Consider the following 13,732-nt stretch of genomic DNA (forward strand, 5'->3'; position numbering starts at 1 on the left):
CAGGTGTGTAATGAGTCGGCGTTCTCAGTCTGCTCGTCAATATTTGCATGACAAATACGTAATTGGATATGTGGGTTCTCGGTTGTCGTTGTTAAGGCCGCTGCTGCTGTTGTTGGTTTTTTTCCCAGGTGGATGATTACAGGTACACCGTGCCCAGAGATGCCCACCCCCACTCGGGGCCCAGCGATGGGCGTCCGCCCGCGTCGGGGAGCAGCGGCCGGACGAGCCACAGCTACCACAGCATGCGGCGCAGGCACCGCCGCGGGCAGCATAACAACCACCAACCGTAGCGGCCTCCACCGTCGTCGTCGCCGCCGCCACGGCCACCTACCCACAACAGCCCTGGCAGCTCGCATCAATTTTCCTCTGTCGAGGCATCGACAAAAGGGTCAAGGCTCGTGATTGAGTTAGACCCCCGTTGTCCTGCTGGGGTAAGGTTCAGGTTCCGATCCTTTGCCAGAATCCACAGTGATCCTGCTTGGGTGAAGATTTGGGTTAAATTCCTCGTGACTGAGATTCTGGCCCGACCACCTCTGGTCCTGCCAAGGTGCAGGTTGTAGAGTCTAGCCTGGGCCAAGAATCCAAGGTGAGACCTCGGCTGAGGTTTTAAAACTGGCCACTCCGTGGCTTATTAAGCGACAGCGTACAAGAGCAAGTACACCAATTTTGCTTGTGCCCACAGTCGTGTTGTGAAGACTCTGCATTCATGCCTTTCTTCCAGATGTCCTGCCTACATCAGCCCAGAAGCAAAAGAACATTGTTGCTTGTGTGGCTCTTTGTTTTTTTTCACATGAGCTGAATGGCTTTCATTTTTATATCCGTGCGGTTATTTTATTGCCACGTGTCAGGACGTAGAGGTGGAAGGAGAAATGGCAACAACCGTAAATAAACGAAGAAATCTGTCGCGCTCAACTGCAAAGGAGGTTGCAAAGAAATTGTGAATTGCTAAATTCCAGGTAGCCAAAAAATGAAATCTCATTTTACCCTTTTTGTTTTTTGAACACACTTGTACAGCTATTTTTTTTTGTTACAAGCAAAACAAAACGAAAATAAAAATATATATTAAGAGCCAGTGTTGTAAGGTATTGTGAAGGCAAAGGGAAATTAAAACTAGTTATGTATTTTTAAACAAGTGACACTAAACCTATATATACAAACACATTGCATGTTTACTACAAGATTATTTTTGCTAAACAGTTGTATATATTGATGGAATAATGTTGAAATATCGACTGTAAGTGATGATTTTAATACGGTTCGAATTTCGATAATGTAGCTCGTGGAAGCTGTGCTTCCATTAACCTCATAAATACAAAGTGCACTGACCTAGGCGCTTGATTTCAGCACACCTAAGTGGCGTCGCTCCGTATTAGGCGATGGTGAAAGAGTTTCGCATACGTTGTAACAACAGCCAGAGCGGCCATGCACGGTCTTAACATCCAGTCCCCCAACCCCAGCACTCCAAACCTGATTAATTATACTGTAGCATTTGCAGAAGGTTAAGTAAATGGTGGCCTGATTTTCACTAACTGGGTGCACAGGTGCAAAATGTAGATGGGCCATTGTGTGTGTTTGTGTGCACCCAAGAGCCCGTGTGTGAAGGTTGCTGCCCCCATAACCCATCTCAAACTTTCGCATTGGTGGTTGCGAGCCCTGCGCATCGCTTTGATAACTGCGCCATTGCGAGTAAAACACAAGGTGGCTTGCTGGTTCGAGATCATGGGACGACCAATGCAACTGCAATGCTGGCAAGCACTTTGTAGAATGTCACACTGCCCTCTTGGTTATATTTGCCCCAAAGTGTTTTTGCTGGCTGCCAAACGTAACCCGGGAGCATAGCTGGCAGTATTCGTGATATTTTAGGTGAAATGCTTCGAGTCTCGAATGTTTTGGCCGTGCTCCACATAAGAACAAGGCAGGCCAAATGTGGTTGTGAATGTGACGGTTATACTGTAACGCTAATGTGCAACTTCATAGGCACTCTCTCAAGATCACTGGTTCATGTTTTAATTCCTGCATTTTTGTCCCACCATTAGCTCTTGTTTTTGAGCTGATAAACCATTAAGACAAATTGAAACATGCTTTGAAAATCAACAATGTTTTGGACATGTCAAAGTTGGCAGCCATTGCAATGTGTGCCGTGTATTATAGTGATAGACACGGGAATGAGCGGGCAGTTGTTGGCACGAAGCATTTTACCATTTTAACATCCGCTCCTAACTTGTGCAGCATTGAGCAACATCGGTTGTGCGTGCCACATTGATGCTTGACCACTGTGCGAGGTGTCGTTTAAGGCTTGCGGCCGTGCGTTTTGATGTTCTGTGCTTTCTGCGTTTTGAATGAATATACATGAATGCTCCTGCAACCGGGGAGCGTTTGGTTCAACACGTTAACAACCACTCCAGTGTTGTCTGGGTGTTATGCAATCATCCCCACTAAGAAATAACAGGCGTGTATATTTGTGCAATAGCGTTACGTAAGATGCATTGTTGGTGACCAGCATTTTATACATGTAAACACAACGGCCCTTTAAACTGAAACGCGCAGGTTTGTTGGGGTTAAAAACAAAAAAAGTGCCAGTTCCATCAGGTAGCGTCACCGTGTTTTAATTTCGGTTTCCGCTTTACGGTGGCGGCGGTGGTTTTGTAACGGCTCGAACATTGCCACGTTTGTGCAAACAACGTTGCTTTTTTGGGTTGCAGTTTTTTTACAGTGAACCAAGCCAACAGTCGCGCTAAAGTGCTCTCCATCTGGCAGACCCCCCCCACCTCCCTAACCCGGTTTGTCATGACTTCCCCACGAGTCGTGATTAGGCAGTGGGAAATTAATGTACTGGTGGATAAAACCATTTGTGGATGCCACATTGCTTTTACCGCCACTTTTAAAAGGCAACACTTTGATTCGTGGCCAGATCTTGTTGTGCTCTGCACTTCTTCCCACTTCCGTGGTATTGTGGAACTGTTCACGGACCGATTCGTCAATTGATGCCATGCGGCAGCCGTACGCTTGCCGTCACAACTAAAAGAAAGTGTAAAAGTTATTTGAAACATTTGTGATTGACTGGTCTTTACAGGATTCCATTCAGCCACTTGTGCCACCTGCTATCATTTGCAGTTTATACACGCAGTGGACATGAAGTTACGTGGGTCCACCGAACAGATATGCCACAACCAATGTTCTCGTGGCAGAGTACCGTACGGTGTTGGCTGTGGGTGTTTGTGTGCAAGCCATTGCAGAGATTTGTAGAGAACATTTTCCGCTATTGGATAATTTCCATAGCTACATGCATTGCTTTTGGGTTCTTGGTTGGAAGCACAGATGCAGTTAATTTAATCTTTGGCGGTAACCTCAGATGGAAGTTTTTTTTTAAGGATTCCCCTCCATGAAGATGGGGTCATGCAACATCGAGGTTTCGGCATTTTTTTCCGACAGTGCATTTGTCGTGAACTTTTCCTGCTTTAAACGTTCTTAAAGGAAGCACACACAGTTCTATATGCTGTATTCTTGCATATTTTGTTTTAAAGCGGTGAAACACTTACATAGGACTGGCCATGCGTCATTTTTAAGGTGGATATTCACGTAAAGGATCCCTTGCTGTGTTTTTGCTAAACTCTATAATATGAAGTTGCGTGATTAATGCACTTGGTTTTGGTTTTTGATTTTTGTAATGCGTCATTTTACTATGCAATGTTTCCCTTGTGCAGCGCTGGTAAAGATCATCGCAGCCTGGGTGTACAATGGAAAGCCGACGCGTGTTTATTGTACGGCAGCTGATAATTTGTGCAGGAATGGCAGCAGGTAGGATTTACCGCTAACGCGTGGCAATGCAAAGACATACGTTTTGTAGACCAAGAGCTATTATGCCTATCAGACCTTAGATATCAAGCGATAGGTTTTAATGTGGCTTTTTCCATTTTTTTTATTTTGTACTAAGTGTTTAACATTAAAAAACAAACCCCAACAAAAGCAATTATATACGAAAAAAGGAAATAAAAAAATATCAGTTCTAGGCACCCTAACGGGCAATTTAATATATAAACATTTACGTAAATTAGTAAAGTTAATAAAATAGAAATTAAGTCACCGGTACTGTTTTATTCATGAGTTGTTTAACCGCTTAATTCTGCGCATTGATACGTTCTTGTGAACTTGACTCGAAAGCAATGGTTTGCAAGTCGCCACTGTTTCGCGTAAAACACGCGGCGCTGTGGTGGCATTGCGCGCCGTGGGCGGTGTGGTGAGTATAATGAATCCAGGGTTGTAAAATAAGAGTGCCTGGTTGCCTCGTATGCTTGAATTTGTATCTGTGATGTGGCCAGTCCAGTTCTGAAAAAGCGCCGGCGGATGAAACACAACTGTATTTTCATTGTTATTGTGGTTATTTTAAAAAACACAAAGACAAAAAATAGTTTTGCTTAACATCCTTTAGGAATTTTACATTGTGCACATTGTGTTTTTATTAATATTATTTGAATTTGCACATGGTTGAAGTTGCGAGTATAGCACTATGTACCATCTACATTACTAGCATGGAGAAACCTGGGTTTGTACAACTGTTCTTAAAACGTACACGGCAACCTCAAAACGAGACTCGAGCCAAACGAAACAAAGCTGTGCAAGGGCAGGCCTTGTTACTCCACCCCATCACAACCGATGTCAAGGACCTAAGGATTTGGGCAAGGCCTTTCCCAAATATCCCCCATTTTAGGTGCCTCCCTGCATGCTCGCCTGCCTCTAAAACGTTCTTTTTGCATTCAAGGGCCACACTTGGTGTAAGGAATCTCTCAAATTCCATCATGGGGTCACTACTTCCAAAACAAATTTGTGGATCACTGCCTCCCAAACTTTGGGACAAGTATGGCCTTAATCTGGGACCTACTGTAGATTCTAGATGCATTCCGACATGTGCATAATTGACCGTGCTGTTTGAGAGGGTGAGATGCAGTTTTGCAGGGTTTGATTGGCAGATGGTACTGGTTGAGAAGCCTTTTAAGGGCTCTTTTGGCTGCCATTATTGGGTTTTTTTATAATTCGGGAAATTTGAACCGTTCGTGAGGGGTGTGATATTACAGCAGAATTCAAGTGTTTTTGCTCCAAATGAATTTCAATATTTGGTGATCGTTATATCAGTTTTTTTTTCTTGGAGAGGACAATAAAATCGACAAATTTCCAAGTTATAAAAACAAAAGACAATTAATGCTCGTGCAAAGCCTCGGAGCCATATTTGCCGAAATGTATCAGTCTTATTTATGCTTTACCGTATGTACTTTGTGATGGCCCACATGGAATGATGCCACATCAGATTGCAGGGATTTTAACAAGTCGCATGCTTGGCATTTGTTCAAAAGGAAGTTTTTCAGTCTGTTTTAGCAAGTGTGCAACTTGTCTACGGTGCAATTAACCTGATAATGGATCGAACGAGTTATTGTTTTCCTTTTTGTAGAATATCAAATGGTGGCCTGTAACAGCAACGAGTAATACCTGGAGCAGTTCTCCAGTGAATATTTGTTTTTTAATCACAAGACGGCGGATGATACTGTGGGGTTTGCAGTTTGGTTCTTGGCAAATGCTTCCAATAATTGAAAGCCACAAACATTTTATTTAATTCCCATGATTTCAGGGAACATTTGTGACCATTGTAGTTGGGTTTAAATGGGCCCTGCTTCCATCGCGCATGACCTTGTAAAGAATTTCACAATATTCTTTTTAAAAAGTTTCAAAGTAATAAAATTAATGTTTTTTTACACAGCGTGATAAAAAATAATAGTACAATACATGGACATTTATTAATGCTCCTTTTTTACTTAATGTTGAGCGTGAATTTGAACAGTCAGTGTTTTAGTTTACTGCAGTGGAAGGAGCACATCCGTTGTAACAAAGCAGTGTTGTTTTATTCTTCCATTGCAATGTTTTAAAATCCTACTTAACGTAACATTCCAGTTTTTAACAAAGGTTTTTTTTCGGAGGGACTTTATGCACTAAAGCTGTTCATGCACATCCACTCATGGTGCTGTGGACACCAAAACTGAAAACAGAACAGATTATTGAAATGGACAGCAGTTTTGGGTTTGTGGGAGAGCTCTTATTGTCGGCTGGGTTGGCAGGGTTGTTACGATAAGGGGTAGTAGTCGGGGTAGTTGATTTGCGTGTGTACTCCATCCCCAAACTGCTTGCCCCCTCCTCCCTATTTCAGTTCATGGCTGCTTTTGATTTCTGATATTTGGAGCGCCTGAAAATGAGAGGGCATCCCAAATCTGCATCACGTGCCACCGCACGGACAAACCAAAAGTTGTCTTTGTATTCCGGTTCTGTACACAGGGACACCGTGTGACAGTGTGTAACGTTATTAATGTTCAATTGCCAATAAAAAAAATCTGTTTCAGTTTGAATTTACCACATTTTTGTTGTCTACGCTCGTTATTTTGATCGTTGGCAACACACACACACGGGTAAAACAATGCATTGACGGCAAGGATTGGTGAATTCTATAATTTTGTGAAACTCAAATGTGAGGCTTTGTGGAGGCTATATGGCTGAATTTATTTTGACGCCTATGACCAAATCACATGGCATGATCTCGTCGGGTTTTATAAGGTAAGCACGTTTCAGCCTGGATACATGTTAATGGGTGGCCAACTGACTAGACCAATATACACACACACGGTACTTCAAAAAAATGTTAACATTTATATGGGACTCGTTTTTAATGGGAAAAGAACGGATAATACACTAACATGATAACAAATGTATGTTAATAGTTTCGATTGAAAGCTTTCGTGACTGCAGGGATTCGTATTCTTGGTTCTTTCGGTAAAGTCACGTAGAAGGGAAATAATAAAATAATAAAAATTTTACTAAATTCTCACGACGTTTCGATTGCTTGTGTGAAACCCACTGCTGTGGTTTCAGACCACTGCTATGGATTTCACACCTGATGATTGCTTGTGTTGCAATCGAAACGTCGTGAGAATTGTATTATATTTTATTATTTCCCTTCTATGTGACTTTACCGAAAGAAACAAGAGTATGTTAATAGCTTCAAAAAGTTCAGTGTCCACTTATTCCCTATTATTGTCGACACGTGCCTGAAATCTTCTCCCAGGTGGTCTCCAGAGCCTGGAGGCTGCACGTTTATTGTACTGTTGCAAACTCTCAGAAGTGTTAACATTGTTTTGAATCGCCCTGTATAAACCTCGCCTGAACTACTCCCATCTGTTATGTAACCATAACAAGAATGCCACTTTCAGACACTAACTTATGTAGAATTGTTGGAAAGCGCCTTTGAATAAGGCGGTATAACACATTCCTGCGGAGGGAGCTGATAGGAACGTTGGGTTGCTCGGTCAATGACCAGGCTCAACGGCGGCGTGGTGTATTCCGCAAATATGCCCGACTGAGGGCGGGCACAAGCCGGCGTGAGTAGGTTAAACGTTGAGTTTTATAAGGGCACAACGGGGTGACCAGCCCCTCCCCACCCTCCCTTCTCCACCCAGCCCCACCCCTCCCATTTTTGTATGCACGACGGACGGACACAATAATCCCCTGTGGGCTGGTGTAACCAGGAGGTTCCTACCAGTATTAAAGAGGCTGCTATGGGAGTCACAGCAGCAGAAGGCAATTCGTCTACATTCGTTGTACTGCACGATGCTTGCTGCCTTCAACTCGTACGGACTAGTTGCGTGAAGCATGGTCCATTTAGACATGGTGTGGGGCGGCCCTCATCCAGCAGTGGATCGGGGGTTGTTCATGTATTGAAGAGAGTGCAGCAAATACGTTGCGTAACGAGACACGTTTATTGCATCATCCCCTTTCGCATGACATTTTCTCTCACTCAAATTTCTACAAATGGTAAGCTGAAAATCGTACGATTCCTCTTGTATGACATTGCTTTTTTCTGTAATGTATCAATAATGTCTTGCATCACTAGAATTTCATAATTTACAAATTTAAACTAATTAGCATTTTCCCAATTTTGGACGATTCATCGGACCGGCTCTCTTATTAAATTGATCTTATGAGCCCGAACTGTTAAAGTTCATCCTCAAATATAAATCGCTTTCATTGTATAGTCCATAATGGACGAAGACATTGAAGATGTTGGCGTATGACGACGGGGGGGCCGTCCATAAATGACGTCATGCACCTGGGGGGGGTGGGGGTCAAACATTTGTGACGATGTGTGACGAGGGGGGGGGGTGGGAAATGTGACGTCACATCAAAATGCGCAACTTTAAATAAACAGGCAACACATTCTACTTAATTAAATAGACTTTTTAATAAATGTTTTCTTCGACAACATCAGAGTGCAGCGCCACAGTTCATACGCACTACAATGACAATAGTTTAAAGCGATTTGAAGCATGTTTTATATATTTCATTGGGGGAGGGGGCAGAGCTTTGTGACGTCATATTTGAGGGGGGTTTCAGTTTAATTTATTAGGATTTACCCTGTGAGCCATTTGGCTCTTGATTTGGGTTCAACCGCAACAAACAATAAAATTACAAGATACACCTAAAATACATTGTACACAAATCTAAACATCACATACGTAAACAATAAAATCCTGCAGAAAAAGCACAACCCGTCCATGCTGCGTACAGAAAGTGCAAAAAATTCCATTTCAGATAAAAATTGTAAGTATAAATCTATACTAAATAAAAAAATCGGGCCAAACCAAGCCCCTCTAAAACGTACTAAAACAATGTTATATAAACAACGTAACAGTTTTCCCAACAAATGTGATTACAAGTTTACAATAGCGACACACACAACACACATCACTAAACCCAGCATCCCTCGCTAGCTGCATAAGTCGATCCATAACGGCCGAATTAACAATTGCAGTAGCAGCGCACTATAATCAATATAGACTAGCTGTACTACCCGGCTTCGCCCGGGACTTGTATCCACCACGGCCGGCCGCCTTTGTCTCCCCAGTGGCGATGTTAATACGCCACAGCAGTTACTCGTTTGAGGCAGAGTCGACCTAGGGGAGGTTCAAATAATGGTCACCGGTGGTGGCCGTGAGCGGGAATGGAACTGGGTTCGCCGGGTTGGTAGCGCAGCGTAGCGTTAACCACTACACCCACCGCTCCTCACACACCACACACGCACAGACACACACACAGACACACACACAGACACACGCAGACACACACAGACAGACACACACACACAGACACACAGACAGCACGCTAACCACTACACTACCGCTCCCCACACACCACACACGCACACACACAGACACACACACAGACACAGACACACACACACAGACACACACACACAGACACACAGACAGCACGCTAAGCAGTACACTACCGCTCCCCACACACCACACACGCACACACACAGACACACACACAGACACACACACACAGACACAGACAGCACGCTAAGCACTACACTACCGTTCCCCACACACCACACACGCACACACACAGACACACACAGACACACACACAGACACACACACACAGACACAGACAGCACGCTAACCACTACACTACCGTTCCCCACACACCACACACGCACACACACACACAGACACAGACAGCACGCTAAGCAGTACACTACCGCTCCCCACACACCACACACGCACACACACACGCACACACACAGACACACACACAGATACACACACAGACACAGGCAGCACGCTAAGCACTACACTACCGTTCCCCCTACACAACACACGCGCGCGCGTCCATAGGTACACATACACGCGCTTGCTGCAGACACACACGACGTATGTATGTGTGTGTATGTGTTTGTGTGTATGTGTGTGTGTATGTATGTGGGTTTTTTTGTATGTCTTTATGTGTATGTCTGCGTGTCTGTATGTATGTGTGTATGTACGTGTGTGCATGTGTTTGTGTGTATGTATGTGAAGTACTCTTGAGGACGCGTGGACAACGGGGTAAGGCACACGTATTTATTTGCACAATGTCTTTACAGCACTGGAGGGATGTATCGGCCCCCTCACCCGTACAACTGGGAATTCACCCCTAGCTAGCCTTCCTAGCCGAGTCCTCCGCTAACGGGCTAGGGGAGGCTGTCTGGCCCGACACTGGTCAGTCGGGCTACGGTACCCGGAATCCCAGAGGTCTGACTGGTTCCGGGACCACGCCACTGGCTCCAGCCTGCACTGCCCTTACAAGGGCGGCGTCCCAGGGGGAGTCCAGGGCCTATCTGGCCGGTCTTCTCTCTTCCCTTAACTACACTAAGACTGAGCCCCGAGCTCTCTGGCTCATCCCTTTTTATACCCCCCTAGAGGATCGAAACCCCCCTCACGCCGTCCAGTGCGGACGTCGTTGCGGGCACCACCCCGTGTGCTCACGGAGTCCCCGCCCACTGTGTTTGTTATCCGTTAGCCCCTATGCAAACAGCCCTACACAAACAGGCCCTCTGTAACAGCCCTACATCACCCCCCCCTGTACAGCTCGCAGCCGTCCCGGCTGCAACAACTTTTAATAAAAGTTATTTAACCCCTGGACCCCCGCGTGTGCCTTAAAAAAACGTTTTTAACGCTAACATGAAGGAAACAACAGCAACAACGACAACAACAACAACAATGACAACAACAAAACCCTCAACCCTGAAAGGGGACAATCCGACGCACCCCCCCTGAATAAATACGGATACCGTAAGAACAAGCTATATACAATTTGCAGCGAAGCCACCATACACACAACAGCAGGTGAGCACAACGTATGTGAATTCAATGGGCAGGGAACACACCCCCCCCCACACAACACACAATGAACACAACATATATACACATCTTGCGGTTTCACAACAGTCTGCGCATTTTTGCGCGTGTCCTTGCGGCGGGCCCCTCACACGGGGAAACCCCGGGTGGCGGACCGTCAGGTGGTAATCGTCCGTCCCGGAGTGAGGCCTCCTCTGATGCCTCGTGACTGTTGGTATCCCCAGAAGGGGTGGTCGGGCGTGAGCCCGTCAGTCTCGATGCACCTGGAGGTGGCACGGCCGGCAAGGCATTAGGTGAGCGCGGTGGAGACGGACCTAGTGAGTCGGTCGACCCCCCACACGTCTGGCCACGCATGTGTGAAGTGGGTTTGTGTACCGCGACGAAAGGTTTCAACCGAGAGGGGTGCACGAACCATCGCCGCTTCCCCCAACGAATGCGCACGCACTGTGGTCGCAAGACCTCGACCACTTCCACAGGGCCCCGCCACGGCCGCGCCAGCTTAGGGGAGGTAGCCAGGGGTACTTGGGGACAGTGCAACCATGCCCTGTCCCCCGGTTTCCACTGTATGACATGCGCCCGACCCAACCTGAGGCGCTCGTTCGCCTTTTGACGGAGGTCCGAGTTCAACCTCGCAGCATCCCGCGCCTCTGTTAATTTAGCCAGATTAAATTTGACGTGGTCAGCCAATTTAGTTTTTCCTTGCGGGTCGGGGATCTGCAGCTGGGCGCGAACAGGCGGGTCGGGTTCGCGACTGTACATAAGGTAAAAGGGGGAAAATCCCGTAGCTGCATGGGGTGCCATCCGGTATGCCGCCAAGACCCCCTGAATATGCAGGTCCCAATCAGTCTGAGAATCTGAGACCTGCTGTGCCATCATTGACGAAATGGTGCGATGCAGGCGCTCGACCATTCCGTCGGTCTGTGGGTGATACGGGGAGGTCCGAATTTTCTTTGTGCCTAAGAGGTCACAGACTTGTTTAAGTAATTTGCTGGAAAAATTTTTACCCTGGTCGGTCAGCAGCCGTTCCGGAGCACCTTTGTCCAGGACGTATCCCTGAACAAAGGCGTCCACGATGGCTGCTGCCGACTGGTTGGCAAGGGGCCAGGCCATGGGCCAGCGCGTAAAATACTCGACTCCTGTCAGCAAATACCTATTGCCCCTGGGGGTGGCGGGAAATGGGCCCAAGATGTCCAGCGCGACAAGCTCATTTATTCTGGACACCTTGATTGATTGTAAAGGCGGGTTAGACTCCCGTGCCGGCGGTTTCCGTTGCGCACACCGCGGGCATGAACCCAAAAGATCCCCAACATCCTTTGTCATACCAGGCCAAAAAAAATCTAGTTGTATCAGTGCAAGGGTCTTTAGAGTCCCCAGATGTAACAGGCGCTCATGCGCGGCCCACACCACTTTGCCTCGCAACTCAGAAGGGACGACCAGCTGATGTCGCTGTGATTTTGCGTCCCAATGCATGAGCAGACCCTGTACCATTTCCCATGCACCCGAATCACCTTTCACCCGGCCAGCACCCCCGACGCGACGACGCCACCCGAGGAGGGAGGTATCCTCCATTTGGAGGCGCCCCCACTCAGTGACGGGCAACCCCAACAGGGAATCCCTTCCCTGTTGTTCGATCGAATTATCAGGCAGTGGCTCGTCGTCGTCGGTGGCTGCCAGGATCGGAACCGATGCGTCCCCTGAAGGTCTGCAACGTCCCGACCCCAGGAGGCATGCACATTCCGAGGTGGTTGGCATGCGTGACAGAGCGTCCGCGTTGGTATGGCGAACGCCCTTACGGTAAGTGGTCTCAAAATCAAAATCCTGGAGAACCTCCAACCATCGAGACAACTGTCCCGATGGTTGTTGAACCCGCAGGGCATACTGTAGTGCCGCATGATCTGTGCGGACGGTGAAATGCCGACCGTACAGATATGGGCGATACTGTTGGATGAAAAAAACAATTGCCAACAGTTCTCTACGGGTGACACAATATCTCTGCTCCGCAGGAGACAACACCCGACTACCGTACGCGACCACCCGTTCAACGCCATCAACCACCTGGGAAAGCACACCCCCAATACCCGTGTTGCTCGCATCGGTGTCGAGCAAAAAGGGCTTCGAAAAATCAGGGTAGATCAAGGGAGGGGCTTTCACCAGGGCGTCCCGAAGGGAGCGGAACGCAGCCTCCTCCTCTTGACCCCAGTGGAACCGAACCCCTTTAGATGTTAAAGCGTGCAGGGGTTTAGCAATTGTTGCAAAATCAGCAACAAACCGTCGATAATACGACGCGAACCCAATGAAACTCCTGACCTCTCCCACCGAGGTGGGAGTCGGCCAGGAGCTGACACACTGCGTTTTGGCGGGATCGGTAGCAATACCTGAGCGTCCCACGATGTGCCCCAAATAACGCACCGAATCACGCAACAAATGGCATTTTTGGGGCTTGAATTTCAAATTAGCAGCCCGCATCTTTAGGAAAACCGCCCGCAACCTCTGGAGATGCTCATCAAAAGTTTTACCAAAGACGATAACGTCATCCAAATAAATGAGGCACGACTCCCATTGCAGTCCAGCCAAAACCAATTCCATTAAACGCTGGAAAGTTGCCGGCGCTGAGTGTAAGCCCATCGGCAACCGGTTGAATTGAAACAAGCCGTGCGGTGTACGAAAAGCAGTTTTAGGCTTTGACTCATCATCCAGAGGAAGCTGCCAGAATCCCGAAAGTAAATCGAGTGTGGAAAAGAATCGCGCTCCCGCCAAGGCGTCAAGCGATTCATCCATCCGAGGGAGCGGGTATGCGTCGGCAACCGAAATTTTATTAAGACGCCGGAAGTCAACGCAAAACCGCAACGAACCGTCCTGCTTTTTAACCAGGACGATCGGCGCTCCCCAAGGGCTGGTGGAAGGAGAAATGATGTCCGCGGCCAACATGTCATCAACAGCCGATTTGACATGGTCCTTTTCGGCGGGACTCAACCGAAACGGATTTTGGCGAATTGGCGCGCTGTCACCCGTGTCAATAT

At 47.1% G+C, this 13,732-nt stretch overlaps 1 protein-coding gene across 1 annotated transcript in view; it reads left to right on the top strand.

Annotated features, from left to right (window-relative positions):
* The window catches only part of LOC133350752 (terminal nucleotidyltransferase 4A-like), a 44,109-nt gene extending 37,716 nt beyond the window's left edge, over positions 1–6,393 (top strand). The window contains exon 14 of the mRNA XM_061565475.1: positions 129–6,393. Coding sequence (XP_061421459.1) covers positions 129–290 — 162 coding nt within the window. The 3' untranslated portion in view covers positions 291–6,393. The remainder of the gene's footprint in view (positions 1–128) is intronic.
* Positions 6,394–13,732: the final 7,339 nt, after the last annotated feature.

Source organism: Lethenteron reissneri, chromosome 35 (assembly GCF_015708825.2).
Source record: "Lethenteron reissneri isolate LAM-NWPU_2019-01 chromosome 35, ASM1570882v1, whole genome shotgun sequence".
In the NCBI taxonomy this organism is placed as follows: domain Eukaryota; kingdom Metazoa; phylum Chordata; class Hyperoartia; order Petromyzontiformes; family Petromyzontidae; genus Lethenteron; species Lethenteron reissneri.